At 38.0% G+C, this 26,277-nt stretch overlaps 1 protein-coding gene across 4 annotated transcripts in view; it reads left to right on the top strand.

The window, feature by feature from the left end:
* LOC126921667 (angiogenic factor with G patch and FHA domains 1) overlaps window positions 1–26,277 on the top strand; it is a 58,100-nt gene that overhangs the window by 8,639 nt on the left and 23,184 nt on the right. For 3 of the 4 annotated variants that reach the window (XM_050733403.1, XM_050733405.1, XM_050733404.1), the window contains exon 9: window positions 17,264–17,887. In XM_050733403.1, coding sequence (XP_050589360.1) covers window positions 17,264–17,413 — 150 coding nt within the window. In that variant the 3' untranslated portion in view covers window positions 17,414–17,887. Of the gene's footprint in view, window positions 1–17,263; window positions 17,888–26,277 lie in introns of those variants that run through there. The other variant, XR_007712505.1, reaches the window with a different exon arrangement.

Here is a 26,277-nt window from a genome sequence, read left to right as displayed (position 1 = left end):
CCTTTTTCTTCTGGCGAAAGTAAAAATAGTGGTAAGAGAAGAAAAAGGCAGACGGGGCAGAATGCACGAAGTTCGTGCGTTGAACGAAGACGTAAAGGTCGGGCCGGGAAAAAGGAGTAAAAGGGAGGAAGAGAGGCCGAGATAGAGGGAGAAAGAGAAGAGAAGAGAGAAGGAGAGAGAGAGATGGTTTTGAGCGGAAGTTGTACACCAAGTGTACGTGTGCAGTCCTGCCGCAGGTGGTACGACGGAACGCAAGGTCGTTTCGATATTATGTAATGCAAAGAGGCAGGAGAGTGCAAGGATACGGAGAGGATCAGCTCTCGACCTCCCTCGGTTGCCCCGGAGGGAACCCATTGTCTTTGGAATTCGGGACAACGTTGGGAGATCATCGTCGAAAACTGAGAAAAAAACCCTTCCTCCCGGCTACATCCAGCGTTTGCCTCTTCCAACCCGCAACTTTCTTTATCCGTAGGGCTTTGATTTTAATGCTTGCATGACGTACCGGGAAAGGTTACAGGAATTCTGGCGTTCGGGGCAGTAGTTATTTTGGAAGGACTTTTTTAGTCAATGTTTTGACTAATTTTTTTTAAATCGGGTTGTACGATCTCTATGTTTTAGGGTGGTAATACGATTCTGATCCTATCTTCAAATGATATTTTTAGTCTATTTACGTTTTACAGTACAATCTATATTCCGGTACCTATAAATCAATCGGTTTATCAATTACTCACGAGGTGCCTTTTAACGATTTGCAAATCGTTTTATGCTCCATGTTTTTGCGCGTTTATCATATCGTTCATCGATCCATGTCCATTCAAGTAAATATCTACGTGTCCAAGTATCCATGTCCATATAATACAATGGCTTCTCTTTTGTGACGTCGTCGTCGTCGTCGGTACAGCTTCGTCGGTCACGGCTGAACGATACAAAGTTATGCGAAAAAATGTGCAATCTTTATCTACGATCTTCGTTCATTGCCATGCCGGTTTATGCAGATATGCCGATTTTTGCCGGTTCTGATCGACCAGCTTGCTTCCACGGCACCGGTGGATTCGCATCTCCATGCTCGAACGATCCTTAAGGGCTCTCTACCCGCAACTTCTTTGGAAAGGGTATCCCCTCGCCCTCTTCACGCTCGTTCACTCACTGGAAATTTTCGTTCACGCATTCGGACACTTTCATTACACCGGCTAATAAACCCTCAGAGCGTGATAGCCTGATGTGCCGGATAAAGCGGCCGTGGAGCCTTTCGCGCGATTGTAAGTCACAATCGTGAGCAATTAATACATCAGCCACCATAGATTAAGAGTTCAGCCGTGGCATTATGCTATATTACCGGTTATGGCAAAGATCAACGGTGATAAATTCTCATTGTGTTCCGTTAATGCAATTTTCCATTCGCCACTTTTTTTGACGGCTTTTCTCATTTCTTTACGATAGGATGTTATTTTACTCTTTTTATGACGCCTGCTTTGGAGTAATATGTGCACTGGAAAGAGTTCTGTTAGGCTAAATGGACGTTCAATATATATTGAAATGAAGGGTTGAATAACTGTAGAGAAACCTTAGAAGGGAGAAAGCTTCGTTGAAATTGCAGAAATAAATTGAAGTATTGGTAAAATTGCAAAATGCACATAATATGTAAAAATATATAACTTTGGAATCGACTTTTGCTTGCTAGAATTTCTTCGAAATTTGACCCACGAGAAAGACACTGAATCGATGATTATTAGCGAAAGGTGAAAAGGTGAAAAAAGGGAGCAGTTTTATAATCTTGTCTCGAAATGTAGGCATCTCGAGGGAAGGTATACGAGAAAGGGCGAACGAAAGAGCCGATGTCAGTCACTTAGTGAAATTTATTCGTCGATCTGTGTCCACTCTGTAAATTATGAAAATTACAGGACAAAATTTTTAACGCTCTTCCTTAACTTTAATTCTATATACTTGTGCCTATAAAGTTACTTCGGTACCACTTTTAACGGGTTCATAATTGAGCCCTTTTATATATGCTGTTCCTGGGCGTGTACCGCGTCATATATCTACTGCATTCTTTATATAAACTGGTTTTATTTATTTCGGATCGTTAACATTAAGTATTAACCGAGCCTATTATTTAGCTATCGCTGGCTTTATGCGAGATTTGTCGTGATTATAAATTTAAATCAAAAAGCAACATTTTACGATCGTTATATACACACTGTCGTGATATTTGTTTATAAGTGGTCATTTAGAGCTACTTTAAAAGGAATTTTTATACAATTTATTGGTATTTGATTTACATTGAGGCAGAAAATTGCCGATGTCTATCGTAATCGCGGTAAATGAAACATGTAAATTAAATAACATTATCGTACAAGTTTCCATAATATTCCTCCTGGTAATGTGAGTTTCTTAGAAGCCTTAATTAAATTTAATGCTAAAATATCTGTGTTTACTTTATCATGTCGGTTTATTACATACATACTATTATTTATATAGGACAAATCTATAAAACTTGTGGCAAATAAATATAAATAGAACTGTGTATTAGTTTAATAGAATTTTATTTCTGATTTCTTCGATTAGTCTGGCAAAATCTGTATTCTATTGTTTCAATTATACTAAACGAATACTAAAACTAAAAAGTTACAAAATTATATTCTCACGGTTTCTCTAACATAACGCTGAAAATATAAATAAATGATCGAGGAAAAGAAACACTATTGCGATTTGTTAGTTCCTCGTTAGTATTCATATACAATTTATATCTTAATTATCGACTTATCTATGTATCTAGCATATCAGTTTGAAAGCAGCAACGAATAAATATTAAAGTGCAAGCTGCTTACACTTAAAAACTTCTACTCCTTTTAATTGCAAGATCTCATCTAGTAAACATCATGCACACTTCGAATTGAATTAATATCAAAGAAGATAAAATCGGTAAACATAGAATGTTGGCCAATTATCTTGAGAATTCTATCAGTGAAGAAAGAATCGATTATTCGAGTCTTGACAGATTATAACTACAGTGATGTGCAAAAGTCTCTGGCCAGATAAATTTTTCACTTTATATTTCGAAAGCGATATCTAAAAGAATTTTAGCTAGTATATTGAGTATAAGATGGTTATAAAACGGTACTTATATTTATATTAAATATGAGTTAAAATTCTTTAAAATATCGCTTGTAAAATATAAAATGAAAAATTTATTTAGCCAACAGTTTTTACACATCACTATATATTTCGTATGTAAATAGGAGAAATGAGAGGTTGAAAAAGGATAAATAGCTATGGCATTGAATTTAGTTTTATGAAATTCTATTACGGTAGACACATTTAACCTGTGCCTGAACACTTCTCTCGAACATAAAGTATCCTTGGCATGCGAGCCTACTTGCATACGCCTGAATACGCGTGAGCCGATGGGATTTTTTATCCGCACACTCATTGCGTACTAATTTATGCATATACCAAGGTATGACATCATCAAAATCAATCTTCCGCTAAACTAGTGTTGATTGAATGACCACTCTAGCAAGACCGAAGTTATAGATTCATATTTCATCGTACATAGAAAAGGCGTAAGGCGTTTCATGATAATTATAGCCATGACATGGAAGCTTGATGTGGATTCTGTAGTCGTAGTTGTTTTATGAACTTCTTTATTAATCATTGTTAATTTCTGGTACCGAAGAATGATGTTCAAGCTTGACACATTCGGAAAATTAATTATTTATTTGAACATGTAGAATATCGACTGCTTCCTACATATAATATAGAGGCAAGTCTGGTATCATACAAAAATCTGTCTAACCTATCCAGGTTAAAACATCGTCTGCATTTCTGCATCCTACCTCGTAAGAAGGATCTCGTCAGACCATTATAGTTCGGTCCACGTGGCTCCATCGTATAGCCATTGGAGAGCAGCAGGAGCCAGATCGGTTCCTCCTCTCTAAATTAAATCCCGCTTCCGACGTGCGTCAGTCAGACGTCGAAATTTCCAAAGTCACTGACGAAGCATTCTTTAATCTCCTTGGGGCGAGTCTTCCCCTCGACAGTTGCACGATCTACCTCCCTCCCTCCATTCCTCTCTCTCTCTCTCTCTCTCTCTCTCTCTCTCTCTCTCTCTCTCTCTCTCTCTCTCTCTCTCTCTCTCTCTCTCTCTCTCTCTCTCCCTCTCTCTCTGGCAATACGGGCTAATTCTCCGGGGACAGCATGAATGCGTGTTTCACCGTGTATCAGTTCAACGTGGGCGGCAGGGCAACAGAGGAGTGAGGAGGAGGAATGGAGGAAGGGAGAGGGTCTGTCCTTCTTTGCGCGTGTTGGTTTTGTAACGCGAAGAGGGAATGCTAGGAAGGACTGACTATAGAGTGAATGGAGAACGCATAGGATTTATGGTACGCTAACGGATTGGGAGAACGGAACGGAACTGGAAGAAAGAGAGAGATAGAGCGAATGGGCAAAGAGACAGACAGATGCTGGGAGACTAAGAGAAAGAGGTGATGGCGAGGACGACAAGGAGGAAGATAAAAAGGGAGGAGAAAGGAAAAAGGGCAAAGAGAGAAGTTGTAGCGGTGCGTTTCGTAAGGGGCGCGGGAGGCAACAGGTGGGAACCCACTGTCACAAATAAATCCAACACAAACGCCGCTGCCGTCTAGACGGCGATCTGCTGACTAACCATGGGTACCAGATTATCGCGCCGCTTACTTTCTCCTTCCTTCTCTCTCTCTCCCCCCCCTCTCTCTCTGTCGTTTTTCTCTCTTCTCTACCCCTTCACCGCTCTTCTTTTCTTTTTCTCGGCTTTTGTTTCTCTTTTTACTTCTCTGTGTGTGTACCTCTGAGACAGTAGGCGATGGAGGAAGAACGAAAATGAGAGAGAAAAACTTTCTGCGGATGATGGTGCATGAACGGACCAGAGAACGTAAGTACATACGGAGAATAGCGATAGCAAGAGAAGAGAGAAGCGTGAGAAAGATAAGAAACCCGGGTAGATAGAGGCAGGCAGAGACGACTCGTACGCACGACAGGATCAGAGATTGTGCAGGTGTCGTTACACACGCTCCCGAGCGTAAACGCGCTTGCACGTAACGCGCCGTTGCGGAGATAGGTGCACCGCTTGGCATGCGGGTGCACCGTCAGATTGGCCAGCCATCGGTGTCCACACGTTGCTGCCATAGCGCCACAGATTGCCTGTTTACTCGACAGAATCTCTTTTCCCTATTGCCTCTGACAGATACCCGCATATTCGATTGCTCGCGAGTCCGCGCAAATGGTCCGACGTTTTATTAGCTTTTGTTTTGTTCTCGCTTTCGTGATTTTTCATGGTCTTATATTTTTTACGCTTTCGACTTTCCGCCAGGATTCTAGTGGCATTCTGAGCGTTGTTCAGTTAGAATTCTGAAATTAAGTAGATCGTGGTTGTCTGATTAGTTCGATGATGTTGTATGGAATATGTTTATTCGAGTATTTCTTAGATTTTATTATTTATTTTACATTTCAAAATTGCATATATAAAAATGGAGTTGTTTACTTAATATCGTGTTATTAATAAATTTACTATGTATATTCGATTGTATATTCTGTATACTGACAGGTAATCAGTAACTGTCCTAATATTTATGATCGGTCCTGTATTATACTTTCGACTGTTTTTAACTATATAGAATCTTTTCAATCGAGAATTAAATATACTAGAAGATTTATGGCTTAATTTAACTATTTCGCGTATGATTTGTATAACTTAAACATTTCCTGGTTATTGTACTTATTTGAATTCACAGCAGATATCAGAAAGGAGTTTTCCATCTAGACGTGCATCGAATCTGTGCTCGGTACGTGAACGCAATGCAGCCCTAAGTGCTTGTGAAATGAAGGGGATCGTATCGTGTTATAATGCAATATTCTCACGTTGCAAATATTTTAATCGGAGTACTGGAACGATACTGTCGAATGAAACATTCATTACGTTCTGTGAATGGATTATGCCGTGTAGTTCAACGTATTTCCGTTGCAGAACGAAAGTAACCTAACGTAGTAAGAATAAAACATTGATCGTGTTTCCGTCATAGAATAGACTAGATTTCAATATTTTTATTAAATATTTTCTCATAATTATGTATAATTATATACTAATATTTTGATAGATCATGAAATAATAAATTTTAAGCAAATAGTTATGTCATAGGTCTGGCGATAAATAAAATTCACTCAGTTTCTATTATATGAGATATAGATATATAAATTAAAATAGAATATTCTAAAATTGAGTCATTTAACCCAAATTTGTGTATCATCTACGAGCCAACGATATCAATTAAGGTTCATTCTACTTACACTATATAATACAAACATACATTATGTATCAAAGATCAAACTATAAAATCTAATCTATCTAAATAACAATATGATTAATCAAAGTCGATCAAAAATCGTTGTTCGAAACGATTCTTTGACAAGAATCCATTGGATGACGATTCGTGAAAGAAGTCGAGTAGTTCGAGGAGTAGTATGCAGTCAGGATAAAAACAGCGAGCTGCCGGAGATTAGCGAAAAATGTGGCGGTAAAAAGCGAGTAATAGGCGAGTTGACCATGGCAGAGTCCGAGAACGGATCCAGTCATGGAGCACGATACCCCAGGGAGACACGTAGAGACGGAACGAAATTAACCGGAGCTCAGCCAGGAGGAACCGGACGCGAGCGCATAATGCTGTGCACACAGGAGGGCCGCACACGTGCGCGCATAACCACGTCGTCAGTTTAACAGTCTGTCCAACTGTGTGTACATCCACGTGTCTAGGTGTATACGTGTATACGCGACGGTAATACGTCCGTATGTCGGCTGTCCGTAACGTTAGCCAGGCTAGGAATCCGGCAGCCAGAAGCGGTCGATCGGTCTAGACGAGGTGTGCGTCCATGCCGCCGACACACAGGCGTACATTGTCCGAACAATCGACCAGGCCCGACATACAAATATGTACAACGAGAGATCTATTAATTACAACCAGCAGCAGCCGGCTCTGACTCGTATCGACGAGCGCAAACCGACCGTTCTCGGTGAATCCCGTGGAACGGGACGCAACCAGACAGCCCAGAAAGAACATAATTATTGCGCACGATCGGAAGTTCCTTTGGCTCCTTTTGATGAAATAATTGATTAAATGATTAAACGTTGCGACGTTTGCTGAAAGCAATTAAAGAGTGCGTTTTATTAGCGGCCGTTTAAGTGCTTTGATCGAGGCTCGATTGGCCACTAAACAGAATGTTATTTAATTCGCGTTCTTCACTTTCTTTCCTGCAGTGTATCAACTAAACGTTGAGGGTGTGTTCGATAGATTAATCGGAGGATTAAGCCTTATTGGTGGTAGATTGTTTCTCCTTTCGCATTTTTTTTTTTTTTTTTTTTTTTGTGAATGAGTAAGAAATATATTTGAAATGGTATTTGTAGTGGGTACAAATTAGTAGATGGGAAATGCGCGGTTTATCCGGATTTCCGTTCATCCGGATCAGACGTGGTCCCATTACATCGCGGATATGAGCTTGCACTGCACATGCAACATGCAATAGGTTTAACGAGCTTCCGTAGCTACATGAAATGCGCAGATGATTCTATTTTCAAACAAAAAGCATTGAAATAACAAATGTCATAACCTTTAAGGAATATTCGGTAATGAATGGTAACATGTAAAGTTAGAAATTATATCGTATTATACCAACTTATGTTATTTGTTACATATTATATCAAATTCTTATTAAATAGAACCATTGCTATTATAAATAATTCAACTACTACTCACTCATATCTTCTTATATACACTTACAACTTCCATCGTATCAAAAATAAATTCACATAGATTTAAATGTCGTGTACATTCTCCGATCGACCACACAAGTTAAATGGCAGATTTTCCTGACATTACTGTTATCTCGCATCTTTTATATCAACAAGCAACCCGAACCACACCATGCCTAATACCCATCATGCATCCGTTTTCTTTGCCGAAGAACATCTCCACAAATTAGCTTGCCGTCAACGTATCCACCTCCCAGAAGGGGTGACGTTAAACGACGTGTACCCGTCGGTGCTTTCCATCGCGCGGGTGATCGTCGCGATCAATCAGATCGGAGGATCGGAAAAAAAGGAGCTGCCCCCGCTCTCGGTGCGAGGTCTGCCGCCGCCGCGATTATTCGCTGGCTAGATACGTTGTTGAAACGCCGTCTCGTCGGAGGTGCATATCCTAGTGGTAGTCGAAGTAGAAGCGACGTATCGCCCGCACACACCGCACGCGATAGGTCGGTCCTCCTATCGCCGCCAGACGGCTTCCGTCTGGGTAAACACACCGACGTGGCGAGCAGCTTGGCTGGCAGGGCTTACCGACTACCTAGGGACATCCATCACAGGATTATCGCGCGACCATGCTCGCGCGCGGTCAGGACGTGCGGCCTCTCCTCTGTGTCTGCTCTCCATAAAGCCGCCAAAGCGTGCATGTGCAAGCGGACCGCATGTAAGACTACGTCTGCCCGCCTGTCTGTACGTCGCCTCGACGATTCATCGACGTGTACGCATTAAACGAGCCTGGAATTGATTGATAAAGTAGTCGAAGAGTGGCTGAAAGAAAAAAAAGAAAAAGAACATAGGGTGGAACGGGGGTGAATTGATACAAGGTGAAGAGATAAAGGGAATTGGGCTGGACAGAATAAAGATGTGATTGAATGTTTAGATCGAGGGAGAAAAGAAGCGAAGGGATGTTTTTCGAGTTCTGTGTCTTGCAATCTGATACAAATTTTGTTGTACTGCTAATTGTTATTGATTATATTATTGCAATTGAGGAATTTAAATTCAGTTATCAAGAATTTTAGGAATTTAAGTTGAGAAATGATGTTCGATGGTTACAAGAAGTATTTGTATACCATTGTGTTTATTATTGCATTTATGTGGTAGTTAATTAGATATTAAATTCAATTGTAGTAAATTTCGTATTATTTAACAGTTCTTTCATGTGATCACCAAAATTTGATACTATGAAATGTCAAGTTAATGAAAGAAAGTAGAGTAAAGAAGAAGGGAAACAATTATATTTTAGATTTTGTGGTGTTAGGGAGATAATAGGTAGTTTCATAATTCATGAATGAAATTCTATGAGAACGAAGGGGAAGACATAAATAAAGAAGGAAACGCAATAGTAGAAAATTGGCTGACCACTGTCGTCTGGATCTACTGCGTAACTGGTATGAATTAAATTAGACTCATTGTCGTCTGAATTATAAGTCTGCCATCGTAAAAATCGAAGAAAGGCAAGAATAAAGCAGATATAAGATACAAATATATTTATAAACTATTAACAATAATTAAAAAATTCCAAATATACGTATCTATATATTTAATTTCGTATTCGTAAGAAATGATAAAACAGGCATATTTCAGTCCTTCTATAAATATTTTAGACCTACAATGACTTATTAAGATTAACTAAAAATCATTTTTCTGAACTAAATATAATTAATAGCGTTCCATTAAAAAGTTTCTTTTATATTGAATTCCTCTGCACCTTCTTTGCCTTGTTCTATCTTTATAATATAATAGAAGGAAGAAGTAAAATAAGTAAGAAAAAAAAGAAACAAAGAGTGCAACGTAACAGAATAGATAACGGATGTAGAGTGTACAAGAAAAAAGGAAGAGTAATGAGGAATACGAAGGAGAGACGGAAGGAAAGAGAATAAAAAGGTAATAAGGCAGGACATTGCAGTAACATGGTGTCGAGTTTGGTCAGGATGTGCGGCATCTCTGTGTCTGTCTGCTCTCCATAAAGCCGTCAAAGTGTATGTATACAAGCGTCTGAATGCCGCATGTAAGACTACGTCTGCCCATTTGTCTATATGCTTGTCTAGGACGGATGCACATGCATGTGTATGCATTCTGCGAACGAGACATATGAATGAACAAGCGACTGGCAACGATCTGTTGCCTCGTTTCACGAACGAAAGCTCCGTCTGGTCGTTTGTTCTATGACATTAATTGTCTAGTTTAACATTTTTTATGTATATCCCTCTGTGTTAAACTTATGTAGTATAAGAATTGCTAGTTTAAATCGTATAAAGCGATCCGTAAGATGGATTAAATTAAATAATTTTGTTCAAATATTTTAAAAAATCATACTATATCACATTCCTAACATTTTTACTTTGGTATTCGTATTGTAATTAAACATTTTATTCATCTATGTAGTGATATTGAATATTTTAACTAATGTAACACGTATCAAATTATATTAGTTAATTTAGGTTACCGTATAATAATCTAATCAAGTTAGGTGATCGTAGTTAATTAACGATTAGAAATCTAGGAGGATAAGGCAGTTTAGAATTCCATTGCGAATTTATGAAACAAATTACAATCGTTTAAAATTGTAACTGGATTATCGTTTATCGCAAAAGAATTGTGGAATAATTCTATCATTTAAATGAGTCTTGATTCAGAGGCGTGCATCGGTGTATGTTTTACGCAAATTCACACGTATACATAGAGGTAGAAGCGCGACGGGAAGCGGTGATGGTGACGAGGATGAAGGTACCTGCGCCTTAGTTTATCTAGTTTAGTCTAGCAAGTCCAGAGTCTATAGACGACCAAACACTAATTAATTCTGTGCAAACATGCCGCGGCTCAGCGACTAAGAGATCGTTGGCTCCGATGGCTGCGCAAGAACGTTCCTCCAAGAGTGGAGGATTCGTAGAGTTCCTGGAGTTTCATTTTGGACTTGCTTTCGAGTATTTACCAGGGGAAACGTTGACCGAAAGTAATTGGCCCACATTTTCCGAGTACAGGGCTTCCGCTCTTGCTGCTTTAAGTTATTTCAGTGCACGCTTCACGATCACCGTTGCTTTTAATTTGATCTACTAGAGAGGAGGAGAATGTTTTCTTATTTCTTTTGTAGGCAGAGCGCTCCTCCTCGAATTATTCTACAGAAAATAATTTTGGCAAAGCGATGTTTTGGTAATAACGATAAAAAATGTAACAATTTAGTCGTAGAAGCTCTATTGTGGTATTTATGTGTTTTTATTTTGACGTGAGTTATTCGCTTTATCTATCTTTATTTTTCTCCTGTAAAACTGTTTTACTGACGGACTAAGTACGCAGTTGTTTAAATCTTTGCTAATATGAAAATAATTTGAAGTAATTGTTCTTTCCTTATTAAACATTCTAAGCCTGTACCAATTATACAACTTTATATCGCAAATTTTTGTGATATACAAATTTTTGAGCATCTTTGAAAATTGCTGTTTAATGGATTAAATGTACATACATTCATAATCTGTTTATGGCTCAGCAATTAGAAATGAAATATTCCAAACTGCAAGAGACTCGACAAAAGACACAAAATGATTCTTCAAATTACTATTCCCCAAATAACTTTCGACCATCTTCATCTTTTTACCATCTATTTTCCCAAAGCAATTTCCGAAAAGAACGTCGCAATCACAGCATCGTTCCCTAGATCGAATCGCGCTGGCATGTCGTTCATTCAATCTTTGCTTCGACAGCCGCGTGTCAGAGAAATAGACTTTGTAGTAGAGAAAGAAAAGCGGCATCCTTTGAAAGCCACCGAAGGAAAAGCGCGAAGAGATAGAGAGAGTGCGAGTCGCGACATTTATTTCTACAGGTAACACAGAGCGTCGCCTCCACCACCACCAATTCCATCGTCGACGCCTCTGGCAGACATAGTGGCGACGTTGTAAACGAGCAAAGTTTCGAACCCAATATGCTGTCTCCGCGCTCCGGAGAGCCCATATTCAACCTGTCAAGGTGCTTGGTGCACGTGCGTCCGCGTCTCGCTTCCCGGCATGCCAGACGGGCAAACCGGGACAAACTTTCGAACTGGCACAGACCGTCTGGCACCCTACCACCTACTGCCGGCGAACCCGCGAATTCTCAATATGTTATTGTACTAGCGGCACCGTTTTATCTGTGGATGCCTCTCCCAACTGGCAACGAATGAACGAACGACCGACTGTTGTCGGTGTCTGGCTCTCTCTCTCTCTCTCTCTCTCTCTCTCTCTCTCTCTTTCTATGTTTCTAGTCTCGCAATTTTGCTTCCTCCTCGTCCCGAACCGGGTGGCCTGGAAGTTCAAAGGTGCATATGCACCACGCTGCGTCGATTCCGGCCGAGATGTCTCCTTTCTCTCGCTGGAAATCGTCGGCGCCGGTCGTGTATTGCACCGCTGCGCTGGTGGCCTGACTTCCTCACCGACACGGAAACCAGCGGAAACAGCTCTGGTCATCGGCGTGATCTTGCGCGATCGAATTTGTTCGCTCGGGAATGAAATTTACTTTCGAGCATTTGGATCGTATCGGTGAAATGCCATGCTTGAGAGATGGGAGAAAGATTTTATTCTTTTTGTTAAAGCACGAAATTTTGTGTAGTATATAAAATAGATATGGAAATGTAATTGATACTTTCTCATTGTCTATTGTCTTTTATCTTTTCGTACGATAATTGACATTTATTAAATGTTACGATCATTTCGTACGTCGATGTACTGTGGATTTGAGAGAGCATTTTTAAAAGCTTTATCGGTGCTAGATATCGTAATAGAAGCTGTTATCTGTAATAGAATAGGAATTGAATAAGATTGCGGAAGGAAAACGCGTGGGTAGGAAAAATGGGTAACAGGCGTGAACATCATCGACGCGGCGACGAGTTTGCATCGTCTAATAGGAAATCACGGTACATTGCCTCCGCTCGCCTGTGTCATTCATCTAGCCAGCTTGGCCTATTTCCCTATTTTCCACCCTTTTAGTTCCCGCTTTGTCTCCGCGCATCAGTTTTCGCGTTTCGTTGCCAACAGTTCCATGCTTTATTGTCTGCTTTACAGCTCTTTTTGGACCAGACTACTATTACATATATATTTTCATAGCTAACACTGAAGCCTCGGATAAGATCATCTTTCCATTGCATATATTTGAACAGAGTCACTTAACAAATTATAGCAGTTGTAACATAAAAAATTATAAAAAATTTAGAATTTAAAAAAGTTAGAGGAAAGTTGCAGATTAAAAAGTTTCTTTTTCCTATAAAAATTGAAGCATCTCGAGAATAGTTACAGAAATCAATTACGCAATATAAAGATTTAAAATCATGAAATCCGTAGAAAATTTAAGGTAGTTAAAAGATACGTTTCTAATTAATATTTAATTATTATTCGATTGGAATTGGTTGAATTATTTCGAATCTTACGGCTGGTGTCGTTAGGACCTGGCTAAAGCAATGATTCACACAGATAAAACAAAGAGTTTTCTCATAAAGTAAGTATGATATCTGGGTCGCGACATTAGAGCAACGATCGATCGGACTCGATGGAAATAATTCAATGATCGAACATTGTTCGGTTCACTTGGCTGTCTATAGCTTATATTACGAGCCGCTTCTCCGTTCAGCCATCGATTTATGTCTGTCTGCATCGTACATAAGAAAACGGTCGCGCTGTTCCATCGTCCAACAGACATTTTTAATCCATTTTTAATAAGTAATCCGGGTATCATTGTCTCGTCCATCTGTTCATCGTGAGCAGCTGTGATAAGTTTAGACTTGAACGATCGATGGTCCACGTATTATACTGTCTCTTCTTTAAAAGATCGAATCGAGAAGATTGCTCGTGTCGCATCTTGTCATCTTACAACGAGATCAGTAAGGAATTAATAACATTAAAAGTTCTTTTTAGGAAGAAAAGATAGTGAGATACTTAATCGTAATAAAAATATTTAATAAGACAGAAAGATAATGCGATAGTTATGTTAACCCTTACCTATTTCTGTAATATATCCTGGTTACATTTTGTATGTTCAAGTTTTATAATAAATAGAGAAAAACAGAAGGTTTTTAAGGATGTAAATTTTGATATAATTTTATAAACATTTACTGCTAAAGACAATTAGAGACTTTTTCTTTCTCTGTTTTCGTCCATAGCAACTACTCTCCTCTTATTACGAACGTTTTATATTGACACATTTTCTAAAATTTATATAATTCTAAGGGGTTGCACATACGAGATTGATTAAAATTCTATGAAAATGTTTAAATTATCCATATGCAAAAATTCTATTGATAGGTGTACTTTTAATAGGTAGTACGATATGAATAATTATCCTCGGTCCAGTTGCGGCTTAATTATCGCCAATTAAATCTCGTCGTACCTGTCCGCTACAAAAGCAAATGCTTCATTAATTCATTCAGAGCCAACGTTGCGTTAACATAATATTCACAATTTTTTTCAGTCAGGTTGTATCAACGAATTTTGCCTTCTAACATCGCAATTATAAAAGAAAATCTCATTGATTTACTTAACATTCTTATCATCGTCGTTCCTTCATTCGCCTAGTTTCCACGATCTTACGAAGTTCCAAGAAATTAGCAAATAAATTATCTAAGTTACATAAAAATTCGGCCGATCTTGAAAGCGAGCAAAAGAACGGAAACTAATGATGCAAGATTATAGCAGGTGGACTCGTCTATCGAGAGTAATAAAAGGCACGCGACGCGGCGTTACATAAAGGTTAGGTAACCGTTCAAAATTCACCAGGCGATGACTCAACGATGAGCCAACAGAAAAACTAATTCCGTTCCGAGATAACATTTCGGGCCGGGGAGATTAATCATCTTCGTATGACATAAATCAGGTAAAATATATATTCGCGATGGTTCCATTGGCTATGACGGAGGAGGGATGAAAAGAGATGGAGACGAAAGAGGAAAGGTCGTCGTGGTGTTCGTCTTTTGCGAGCAGCGAGAGGAGAGAACGGACGACCGAGCGCCAGTTATAATATATATAAGTGGTCTAGACAGGCCAGACGGATGCATCATCGCCATCATCGTCGAGCGAGAAAGCGAAACTCGAGTCGAGCCGTTTTGCTCCTGAACGTCTCGCGAGCTCGTCAATCGAGTAACGAGCGCTCATTTTACGCGCACGATAACGCGTCTGTCGCTCGATCATGATCCGTTCTCGTCTTTCCTCCGACGATCTTCCCTGTATACCTCCTTTTCGCGAATTTCTACTACCATCTTCGTCCTTTTCTTGCTTCCTTCGAGGAATCGAGTACGAGACACGATGGCGAGAATGGTACAAGCAGGAAATTTCCATAGCAGAAATTCTTGTTGTTAAATGTTGGTTAAAGTACTTCAGGAATGTGATATTTTTAATAGTTTGGGAAAGAGATCGTGTGAATTAAATATTTTTAGAAAGTTTTCTGTATAAATAGCTGGGGAACAGGACGATGCGTTGAGGTTTCGATAGATCGAGGATTCGCAATCCTATCCCCTTTTATATAAGATCGATATTACATATATTAGTAGAGTAGTAAATAAGTAATTGCTAAAAATCTTGGTGGTGAAATTATCTATAAAGATAATTGTAACTAAAAATAATTACAACGACTTACAGGGAACACCGTGCAACCCCTTTGATGCTCTTCCTTGATGATCGGTGAACTACAGTTTGACAATCTGAATGGCGCTTTTGTTTTCTTGGAAAGTTTAATCACCTAAGAAATTTCTGTACCATGTTATAATTAATGATTTTGAAGTGTTGGTTACAAGTTTTTTCTTATGTGTCACGTTTACGTAAGTTTAATTTTACACCGACTGGAAATTAATTCAATGTATGCTTTAAAAAAATTGATCAGTAATTAAAACGGTATATTTGCGGTAAGAAAATCGATCAATACAGCGACTGAGTATTTATCAAAGCCGTGTTAATTATTATATTTCGCCATTCCTTAGTTTACCGTTTCTTTAATGAGTTATTTCTGCGACTTGGTGAATTCCACGTAGGCGAAAGTAAGAACACTCGACTCTGTTAAAGCCTAAAAACCATTCGTCTGTATTGCATTTTGCAGCTGCTTCAAACTTATAAACGAGGTTCTTTTAAGTTACAGCGAGTGGGCAAAGAAACTTTATGAAATGGATCTTGAGATTTTCCGAGGCGCTTGGCTTTCTGTGAAACGACTCCGAGATTCCTTGTAATTTCTAGTGGTTAATATTTAATACGATAAATTCAATTCCCATCGTTCTAAGCGATTTTCCCTTTAGCGATTTTTAATTATTACTCCTTGATTCACTTATATAGTCGCTGTGTAAATAGAAATCATAAATTCGATACAATTATACAAAAATTCTCATTATATCTGTTTCATCAGATCAGTTTTCACTTCGAACACCAACTATTCTGAACCACCGTAAGAAACTTAACATGTTCCACTTTCTATCTATAATTGTATCTATGTATATTATCAATTAATAATTTGAAGCATTTAGAGCTAGTGACTACCGTAAGCAAATAGATTTTTATTTCTCGAAAATGTTTGTCCCGACTAGAAAAGCAAGAGATGCTCCTTTTAATGAAAGTGTATGTATAGCAAATTTATCTTTACTTCTCTTGTTTATATTGTACCTCAAACTGACAAATTTTCCTCTGATACTTTTATCGTCTTTCTCTGGTCTTATTTTTCAATTTTATTATCATTTCATTCGTCTCCGGCTTTGAGGCACTTTTCTTAGATATTTTTATCTTCAGCCAGATCGGACTTTGTTTTCGTGCTGAAATCCTTTCGTCGTATTTTCTTTCTACGCTCTTTCCATTCTTTCATTTTCGTCTCTTTTCCTTTCAACCAAGTAAGTCAAGTGTCGACGAAGCTAGATAGGGCCTCATTTACAAGCCAGACGGGGGAGGCCACTTGCCCTAAATACGCGTCAAGAGAGGGTATTCTGCCCAGTGGTTGCGACTCGAAACTTAAAATAACCCTTCCCTCGATAACACCCGTCGCCGAATAATCTTTCGTTTCTCCGTTCTTCGATCTCGTTTCTTCTTTATATTTATGCTATAGAGATGACGCGAATAAAGTATAGCAAACGATATACAATTAAGTAAATAGTCAGTTGTGTTTGGTGCTTAAATAAATAGTAGAATTGATCTTTATGGTTTGATTAAATTTTGCTTTCTTCCTAAACATTTTACGATACACATATCGTAGACGGAAATTCAATGAACGTGGTGATATTTTGCATTACATAGAGGCTGTCCTTGTATCCTTAATATTAAAAAAATAGCCAGCAACTACAGTTAAACTACGTAAATAATCCATAGTATCCAACCGTAACGTCCGCTTGCTATAATTAAACGATAGGATAAGGAAGAAGAAAAAAATAAAAACGCATTTATGTAAAACAGCGTATGAAACATTATGTGGGAACAATTATCTGCTTATCTCGTATTCATTTATGTTCTTTGCTTGCAGGTACCTTTGACGAATAATCCGAGCAAAACCGGTCTCGGCGCAACCAGCGAATTTCCTACAATCGAGCTAGATTCTACGACGGAAAAGAAGCAGGCGTTGTGGCGAAAGACCCAGCAACGTTACAAAGAAATAACCGACCATGCGAAATAATTGCACCGTGAACGTTTGTCGGGAAAAACGCTTGATTTGCATTGCACGCGCTTTTTCATCGTCTGTCACGGTAAGCGAAGACAATTACGTTCGACCGTAAAAATTCTCATCACCGTCATGTGAAATACGGAATTTCGAAAAATTCTAACGCTCATTGCTAGACGATTTTTGAATCGTATATACATAGAAAGAAAATTTGACGGATCGAGTGGAAAATAGAAACAAAAGTGTAAAGTATAAATAAGAATATGCCAGGTTGTTGATGTTATATATTTCTTATATCGACTTATAATTTTTCTCTAGCATGAATTACGATTTTTTTTTGTAATAAAGGATATTTCTACCAATATGTTTGCGTGTGTTATGAGTTAGCGGTTATTGAAATATTATTAAAAATTGTCATGTTCCTGTTAGAATATGAGAAAATGATCTCAATTTAAGGATTAATATATACAACAAGAATTATCAATTGTATTGGTTTTTCTATTTATTGATATCCGCTCCGTTATTATTATGTTTTTATAATTAGATGACATATTGGAAACTTATTATTTCATATCCTCTAATCCTCTATCCTAATTTACTTTCTCATGATACTCCTTATTCTTCTCTTTTTGTAACAAATACGATAGCTACATGTATCTTATATTCCCGTATCTGAATCCACCCTTTTTCTTTTCACAAACAATTTTTATTTATGCAATCATCACTTGAGTTTTATTACATTGAAATTGGAAATCTCAATCTTGGGATTTTTTATAGACCTTCTTTAGTACCAATTATCTTCTATGTACGTTTTCAGATTGCTTCCAAATTTTGCCGATATAATCAGGACAATCGTATCTCGTATCGTTACAACGATAAGGAAATTTCAAAGAGTTTCGTATGCGATACATAGTATATCAATTCTAAAAAAATTTCCAAATATCCGAATACTTTCGTAAGCCACTGTATGAACAATTTTAACGATTCAAAGTTTCCGTCAATCACACAACGGTCCTATTTTTTTACCATCATTAAGCTGTTAATATCACCATGAAAAGTAACGAGGGAAACGATGGGGAACAGAGGAAATAATTGCATCTCGCATCGAAAACGCGTACGGATTCGTTGCAATTGAAGCAAAGAGAGTCTTAGACCGTTCATTTCATCCAAGACACGGTTCGTTTCTCTGGACACTCCGGTGCACCGGCGATATTTATAAAGCAAACTTCACGGTGCAAAGACCTCGGCGCAAGTGTACCGAGCCGAGCCGTAAGTTTAGGCCAAGCCCTTAACTCCTTCGGCACATCGTGCGGTTTTCATAATAAACTACTTCCAGCGACGCTCGATCTCCATTATTTTTACGGCGCGCCTCGTGGCCACGACGTTTGTCACGATTTCCAGGCGGTTCGCGACCGGAACCACGACGCTTGCAACTCCGTTTTCTGATCGGTCTATTAAAATTTCTGCATGATTTAAACGCGTTCCTTATACGTGTTTCTAACGATTTTTTTCTTTTTTTGTTACGAGTTTTGCCACACGACACTTATTTCTTCGATATATTTGAATTAACATATTCGCGATCAATTTCACAAATAGCCGTCTACATGTAAATAGGGAAATGGTTAAATTCCATTCATTTTTATCGTATCTTGTTATTTCTATGGAAATGGGAAGACTTGAGATTCAGAAAATTAAGAAAATATCGTATGGAATGCGATGTACAATAAATTTTTGCGTTTACTGTTTCAATTAATAGAAAATATTAGATTAACAGGAATTTTAATTATTAAATTGGACACGTATTGTATATTTCCTTCTTATGCCAAATACGCGTTATTAAATATGATGAACTTTACGGTGCACTTATATACAGTTCTTCCATAGTCTTCAATGAAAGACATTTGTCAAACAGTTTATATCTCTACGTGATTGTATTTAATAACTTGAATTACTATCTGAAGTTGAGGAAAGTTCAACAGGAAGATCAGTGGAAGGTTCGGTAGAACAACGAGACTGCGGCTCTGTTGCGAAGACAGTAAGACGTCATTCGTTTTATGTTATTCACTTTGTGTCGCTCGTTTTGATCGTTTTGCGGTGCTATTGTTGTCTGCCTCCATCAGTAGACGGACATTCATATTCGTTAGAAGTATTTACGGTGACTCGTTTGATTTAAGTATATCGATGATGATTTTAACATTGTTTGACTTCATAAATTTTGTCTATTCTACCATTTCTATTACTGTTCTATCGTCTTTGATCGATATATCTCGTCATAAATCAGCTATTTTCTCTCTAAAATAAATACGAAGTACTTACACCAGGAGAACCAAAACTTTGAAAATGATTGCAATTGTCACCCAACAAAAATCCAATGTTCATTCCAAAAGTGTTGCGTATTTAATTATAAACCCAAATGAAAGAACAGTTCTCTGCTATTAGATGCATTAAGATTTAAAATTCAAGAAACGCGTGACATCATTTTTCTCTCTATGATTTTCATCCATCGTGTGTTTCTGTTTCGCACAATTCAACAAAATGTTCATTTCTCCTCTTCTTCGAATTACGCTCTCCTCTTCGTCCGTAGCTTTATCTCGAATTAACAAACGCAACGTCATGTTGCGACCATTTTCACAGAGACGCTCGTAAACGGGTTCAACCATGAGCAGAGGGACGTCGTAAAACACGGAGACAAGTGGCAGGAAACATGGCGGTGACAAGCGAAGACAACGAATTAGTCTCTTTAATTATCGAACTCGACACGACTTCACGCTTATATTCGTCCTTTTTGCTAAAATAGTTTCCGCTAAGACACGGGACAGTTGGTTATCGATGGAGAGGATCAGCAGCCCGGATTAGGGGAGAACTTACGAGCACGTGAAAGTGCATCTTATACATCTTACGCGAGACATGCTTGTTCAGATTATTTCCTGCGGTCCACATCGCTCTAGACTCTAAACAAAGAATGACAAGCATATGTGTTTCGCTAGTTGTGAATTCTTCGTTTTATTTCTGAGAAACTGCTCTTCAGCCCTCTAATTGCATCGTGCTTTTCTACGAGCTTTCATATGTTTTCTTGCACTGAAACGAGCCACGTGATTCCTTCGTGAGATTAGACGAGATACAAAGTGAACGTTGTTAACCCTTTTACGGTCCAAGTCGCATTCGATGTTTTATCCCAATTGATTCGTTCTCGATGAGTCACTTTTAATGTACTCAGATTTTCATGGATTCGTAAATAGCGATATCTGCGTTAGCGTATCAACGGGAATTTGTTAATTGCTCGATAGGAACGAAGAAGAAGAAATTTTAAAAATTACATTAGAATATCGAGTTGTTTGTTAGCGCTCGCTAGTTTGACATTTCTTGTAATGTTCGCGATTTACCAGAGAAAACGAAACAAAGAATAATAGGTATATTTTGCTGATTAAATGAAATCTTAGTGGAACAAATGTTTCCTACATATATTGATAGTGGAAGATCAGCGATTCATTCAGAAGAGCATGGCAAAGAACCGCAAGGGGTTAATAGTCCTTCAGCTGGGTGTTTAAATAATTTACAGATATAGGACATGGTTGGTTCGATCGTTAGACTGGCAATTAGCGAGGAAGAATTCATTGCTGGCCTGGATAGCTCAATTGGTTAGATCGATCATTGGACCATAAAAGATCTCTGCTCGTGTCCTGCTTCGGTAAATCTAATCAGTCGATTCTATCGGTTTCTATAATTCTAAATAATGATTTTCCATTCCTATGTTTCAATTATCAACGCTGAATATTTTTTCGGTGTTGCTTAGCTCTGGCGAAGTGTGTATATTAAAAATAGTATTTTTCAACATTAGACTAAGGTTGAAAGAAATTATCGATGGCCTGGATAGCTCAATTGGTTAAAACAGTCGATCGTTGAAGAAAGGTCCGGAGTCAAGTCTTGGTTGAACTGATTCAGCAAATCCAATCAGTTGATTCTTTCCCTGCTTACAATGTTCAAAGGTCTAAAGTCGAATTAATTCAGTTCATAATGGCGATTATCAAACCATAAAAATGATTGCAATTTCGTTTACAACATAGAAATATAGTTGGATACTTATATAGTGGTACTAATACAGTGTATTCGTGTTTCTACTTTCCTTCATTTAAATAGTTTTCCAATAACAGCAGTTCTTCGTATCACAAGTTTCCTATTATAAACTTATATTAAATTTATTTTTAAATGTAACTTTAAAGCACAGTTTAATTTATGTTTAACAAATTTTAGAACGCGTCCTTTAAATCAAGTAAGTAAGCTTTTTATTCGTTTAATTAGAGTTTCAGTGGTTAGAAGGGGTTGTAATTAAGGAATCGAGTTTCTTCGAGTGAAGGCAAACCACCGTAATAATTAGATCTATGCAAGCAATAAGCACGAACTGTTTCGTGAAACGAAGTTCTACGGAAGACAGTTCGAGCAACTGGACTTGATCATATTTCTCCTGGTCACACACATGTACACACTCGCCTTTTCCGGTTTTCTGGTTATTCAGTGATTCATGGTTGTGAATAAGGATATATGTATCGAGCTTATGGCTATTAGGATGATTACATATGACAAGCAAGGAATCGAGTTTACCTAGAACTCATTTTTGATTTGAGAAAAAATTTATTTCATTAAAAAATATATCTACACGTTACCTTACATTATATTGATATTTTATTTCACAAATAAGATTGGTATGGTAAAACAATCAAATTTCTATAAATTATAATAATTATTTAGAATACTTAGAACACAGACTTCTCTTTCTAAAACTTCTACTCAACTAAAGACATTTCAAATTCTAAATAATAATTTCTCACGTGTCTAAAATATTTAATCAAATTCACGATATATTACCTCTGCTAAAAACCTGATTCTCTTAAAAATTCTGAAATTCTTATCAAAATCTATGATTGCAATAATAACCATTTCCATCTACATAAACTAATAAAGGGAATCCAAACGAATAAGCGAGAAGATAGGACGCAACGTTTAATCAAACGTGTCGTGCGCTTTTAGCGTTAAATTAACGTGGCAAATCGTCTCAACGTGCCATAACATCAACTTCTCCGTTGCTCGTACTTTCCTCTCGTTCGTATCATCTAAATCCTATAACCGTTGCGCGACGTTACGTTTCCATCGATTCCAAGAACGGAAGAAACATTTCAATTTAATAAAGCCGGCAATAACGCGGGGGCGGTGGATTTGAGGCTTAAGCTAACTGGCGCGTAGAAGCTCGTAAGAGTGAATTACCGGCGCTCGTGATTCATTGGAGGATCCACATACAGACGGCTGTATTAATCGAAGTCCCATTCGCGCGAACCTGTCACCAGCCAACCCCTCGCCGCGTCGCATCTTTTCCATGGAAGCTCCCGCGAATTTACGAGGTGCACACAGGTCCACAAATCTGCGGTAATAACCGTGCGTACGCATCAGCCGCGTATATCCATCAGTCGCTCGATACAGTGTCTTGATAAGTTGATGGCTCGCGCGTTGCTCGTGTTGCTCGTCGGAGCAACAGCCGACTTTTCGGCCAACTACGAGCGTGTAATACGCGCTTCCGTGTATCGACAGGGCCTAAGGGCTAACGTTTTCACGTAATATTCAAAATTATGGTTGCTGTTATCGTTGTAATATCAGGCTATATTCTTCTTTGTGCATATCCTTATATATCATAGTTTAATATTGCAGCGCCTTATCTTAGTTTTCTGGCGTTTAAAGTTATGTTTCACAGCATTGAAAATAATTTCAAAATTCTATCGTCCTAATAACTAATCGTAAAATTTCTCGTAGTTCGATGATCTGTGATTATATAATAATCGGCTTGATAACGTTGCCGATGTTATAATCCACGTAAGTATATTCCTCTTTAGGAAATAGTTTCCAAGTTGCTAGTTTTAACACGTAAAACAGATACTTGACGAAAAGGAATTGAATTGTGTCACTAAAATAGCTTTAGATACATATTATGAAATTTTCTATCGTTAGGAAGGATATTAACAAATATTTTATGTCCTAAATACGTTCTTTACTCCATAATTAAATGTTATAGCTTAAATGTTATATTGCTCTATAATTAAATATATTTGCAATGCAAATATCGTATCGAAACGTAAGCGTAACTCGCACGAATTGACGTAATACTCCATCGATATGGCTGTCTTATAAAATTGTTAGTAAGGTCTACCCCATAATCTTTCAATATCGAAAAATACGTGGTTCGTGTTGACAGACGTGTAGCTTGTTTCAAGTATGTTATGCAATCCTTGATTATTATGCATGGAGTTTTTTCATTAGGTAATAAAGTTTTATTGTAAAACGGGTGATTTATTCTGCTCTAGATAATGATTAAGCGCCATATTCTTTGAGGATAATTCCCAAGGCAATACCATAATTTGTGAGAGCGTATAGTGTACGCGAGAATATTACCGGGTGCCTGATAATAGCATATCTACCTAGGATAATGCGAATTAAACCGTGTTACCGCTTACTCATTTTCAAGTGGAAAAATTGAGAGGTAATTGCTGTCTGTCGAAGAATTCTTTTGTGCGAGGTCTCTTTCCATTCATGCGAAATTGTAAATCATATGTAACGTAATCATCGTAACGTTATATACTATTGCGGAATATCGTAAACTTTTCTATTTCAGACAATCGGAAATTGAAATTTTCTTTGGATGGTGTTTACAAATATCCTCTTTACGTTACTCTGAGACAATTTCTAGGTCTTTCAACGTTTTTATCCCATGATAGCTTATATTTCATTATCTCTTCTCGCTATAATCGTCTAAAGCGGAGAAGATACTATCTCCATTTTTTATAGGAAATATAAGTAAAAATCCTAAATGTTTGTCTTGTGAGTATACAAATTAACAAGGAACGAAAGGAGCGATTTGAAGATGAATTTCGGATGACTCTTTTTACGAGCGGCTGTCCTTTTTTATTCTCGAAATTCCAGAGTTACATAGCCATCGATTCGCATTTCTCAGTACAAAGTCGTAAATTCGCCCGAAAATAAGCCGGGAACCAATTATTCGACGAGAAAAAAATATGTTTATGGAACGATTTCTCGAAACGTATTAACGGGTGACGAATACAAATGGCCGTTTTATCATTCGTCACCGTGGCGCGAGCTCTTATTTTATTGCTCCGATATTATTTTTATGTTTCGAGATTACCTTGTAATTGGCTGCGAATTCGTTCGATTTGTTCCATTTTATCGTATTCGACGACTACGTATAACAGTTGCGTCGAACGAACGAGATGAAACGTAAATTTAAGACGATGTTTTTCGAGCAGTATATATTTTATACTTACTGTCGCAAGTTTAGTGTTCTGCCACTAGAAGTTCTCTAAAATATACGTTTTGAGACCCTAAACTCTAGAGAGCACTGTCAGGTAAACTTAAGGCTGGAGTACTTGGTCGAGAAGCGCATAAGAGCAATTTCACGACGTAAAGCAGAAAATCTTGTATATTTTACTCTCTTTTAGACGTGCCCTCCGGATAATTTGGTAGAAAAAAACGGAATACTTTATAAAATACTTTAAGAGCATCTTGCGTGACATTCGCGTAACGAGCGTACAGAATAGAGTATATGATTAATGCGTGTAAATACATAAAATAAACGCGTCTATCTTCTTCGTAAAAGGTTATTTTACTAAAAATGTTCATTTCTTAATTATAATTGAAATTCTTTTTGTAAACAAGTAAATTATAGAAACTCAAAAAATTACTGTTTCAGGATTATTACTGAATATTATAATAGTACGAATATTATAAAAAACATTATAAATATCTTCTATACCAATTTTATATTTCGATCGCGTCATTCGTTTATAAAGAGAGTATAGAAGATTTTTTAAAAGTTATACCGTACCAAAAATATAAAATGTAGTAGCCACTCGAATATTCAGATACCAATTTCGATATTATTTTAAAAATAAAACTACACATTTTCCTATAAAACATTCTGTATTCGACTTGTTATTATTAATTGCATTACAAATATCGTAATCTGTTCGGAAACATCGCCATAGGAAGAGCAAACTGAAAGAACAAAACGCGACTACACCAAACTACCATATCTTTTGTATAAAACAACCTCTAAATAAACTTTGTCGGACGTAGCAAACAATTTACGCTGCGTGAAAAAAGAAAGACGATCCCATAATCGACGGATGGAAGTGTAGCATTGGTACGCACCGTATCGGGAAGATGACGATCGATGATAAAGTCCAACAATCGTTCGCGGGATCGTTAGCATCCGCGGTGCACAGGGAGGAACGATCGAATCCTCCAGCGAAGAATTACGCGTCCACGGAGGAAGCGATAGAGTCCTTGATCTCTCTTCAACGCGATAGTTGACAACGTGCACGGGACAAGAAGTGCCGTGGATCCGCGACGGGATTTCGTAAAAACGTCTAAAGAACAACCACGAAGAAAGCGGAAATAAAGAGGTGGAAAAGCACAGGAGAGTGGAACGTGAAGGGAGAAACGAGTAGAGGAAGCAAAAAGAGAAACTTAGTCACGCATACAGAAAGAGAGTGAAAGGCACTGGTATCGTATCGGTGCATCCACGGATAGAATGATATTTTCGATGTTTGTCAAAAGTAGAAGAAAAAGCACACGCGAACAGGACGTCTTAGGAATCTTCGAAAACGTCGCTGACTAATTTCCAAGCGGTGTTCCCTCTTCTTCACCCTCTCTCTTTAATTCTTTCTCTTTCCTCTTCTCTACGCCCTTCTTTTTTCTTCCCCTCTCCCTGGTCTTTCTCTCTCCCGTTCTCCTCTTGCTCTCGTGCTCGCCGCGATAAAAAGTCAATTTTATACCGGTGGGTACCCGAAGCTAATAGCGTCTACCCGCGGGGCACCGCT

The sequence above is a fragment of the Bombus affinis genome, chromosome 11 (assembly GCF_024516045.1).
Source record: "Bombus affinis isolate iyBomAffi1 chromosome 11, iyBomAffi1.2, whole genome shotgun sequence".
Classification (NCBI taxonomy): Eukaryota; Metazoa; Arthropoda; class Insecta; order Hymenoptera; family Apidae; genus Bombus; species Bombus affinis.
The sequence above is the reverse complement of the archived record's forward strand: the minus strand, read 5'-3'. Positions and strand labels throughout refer to the sequence as shown.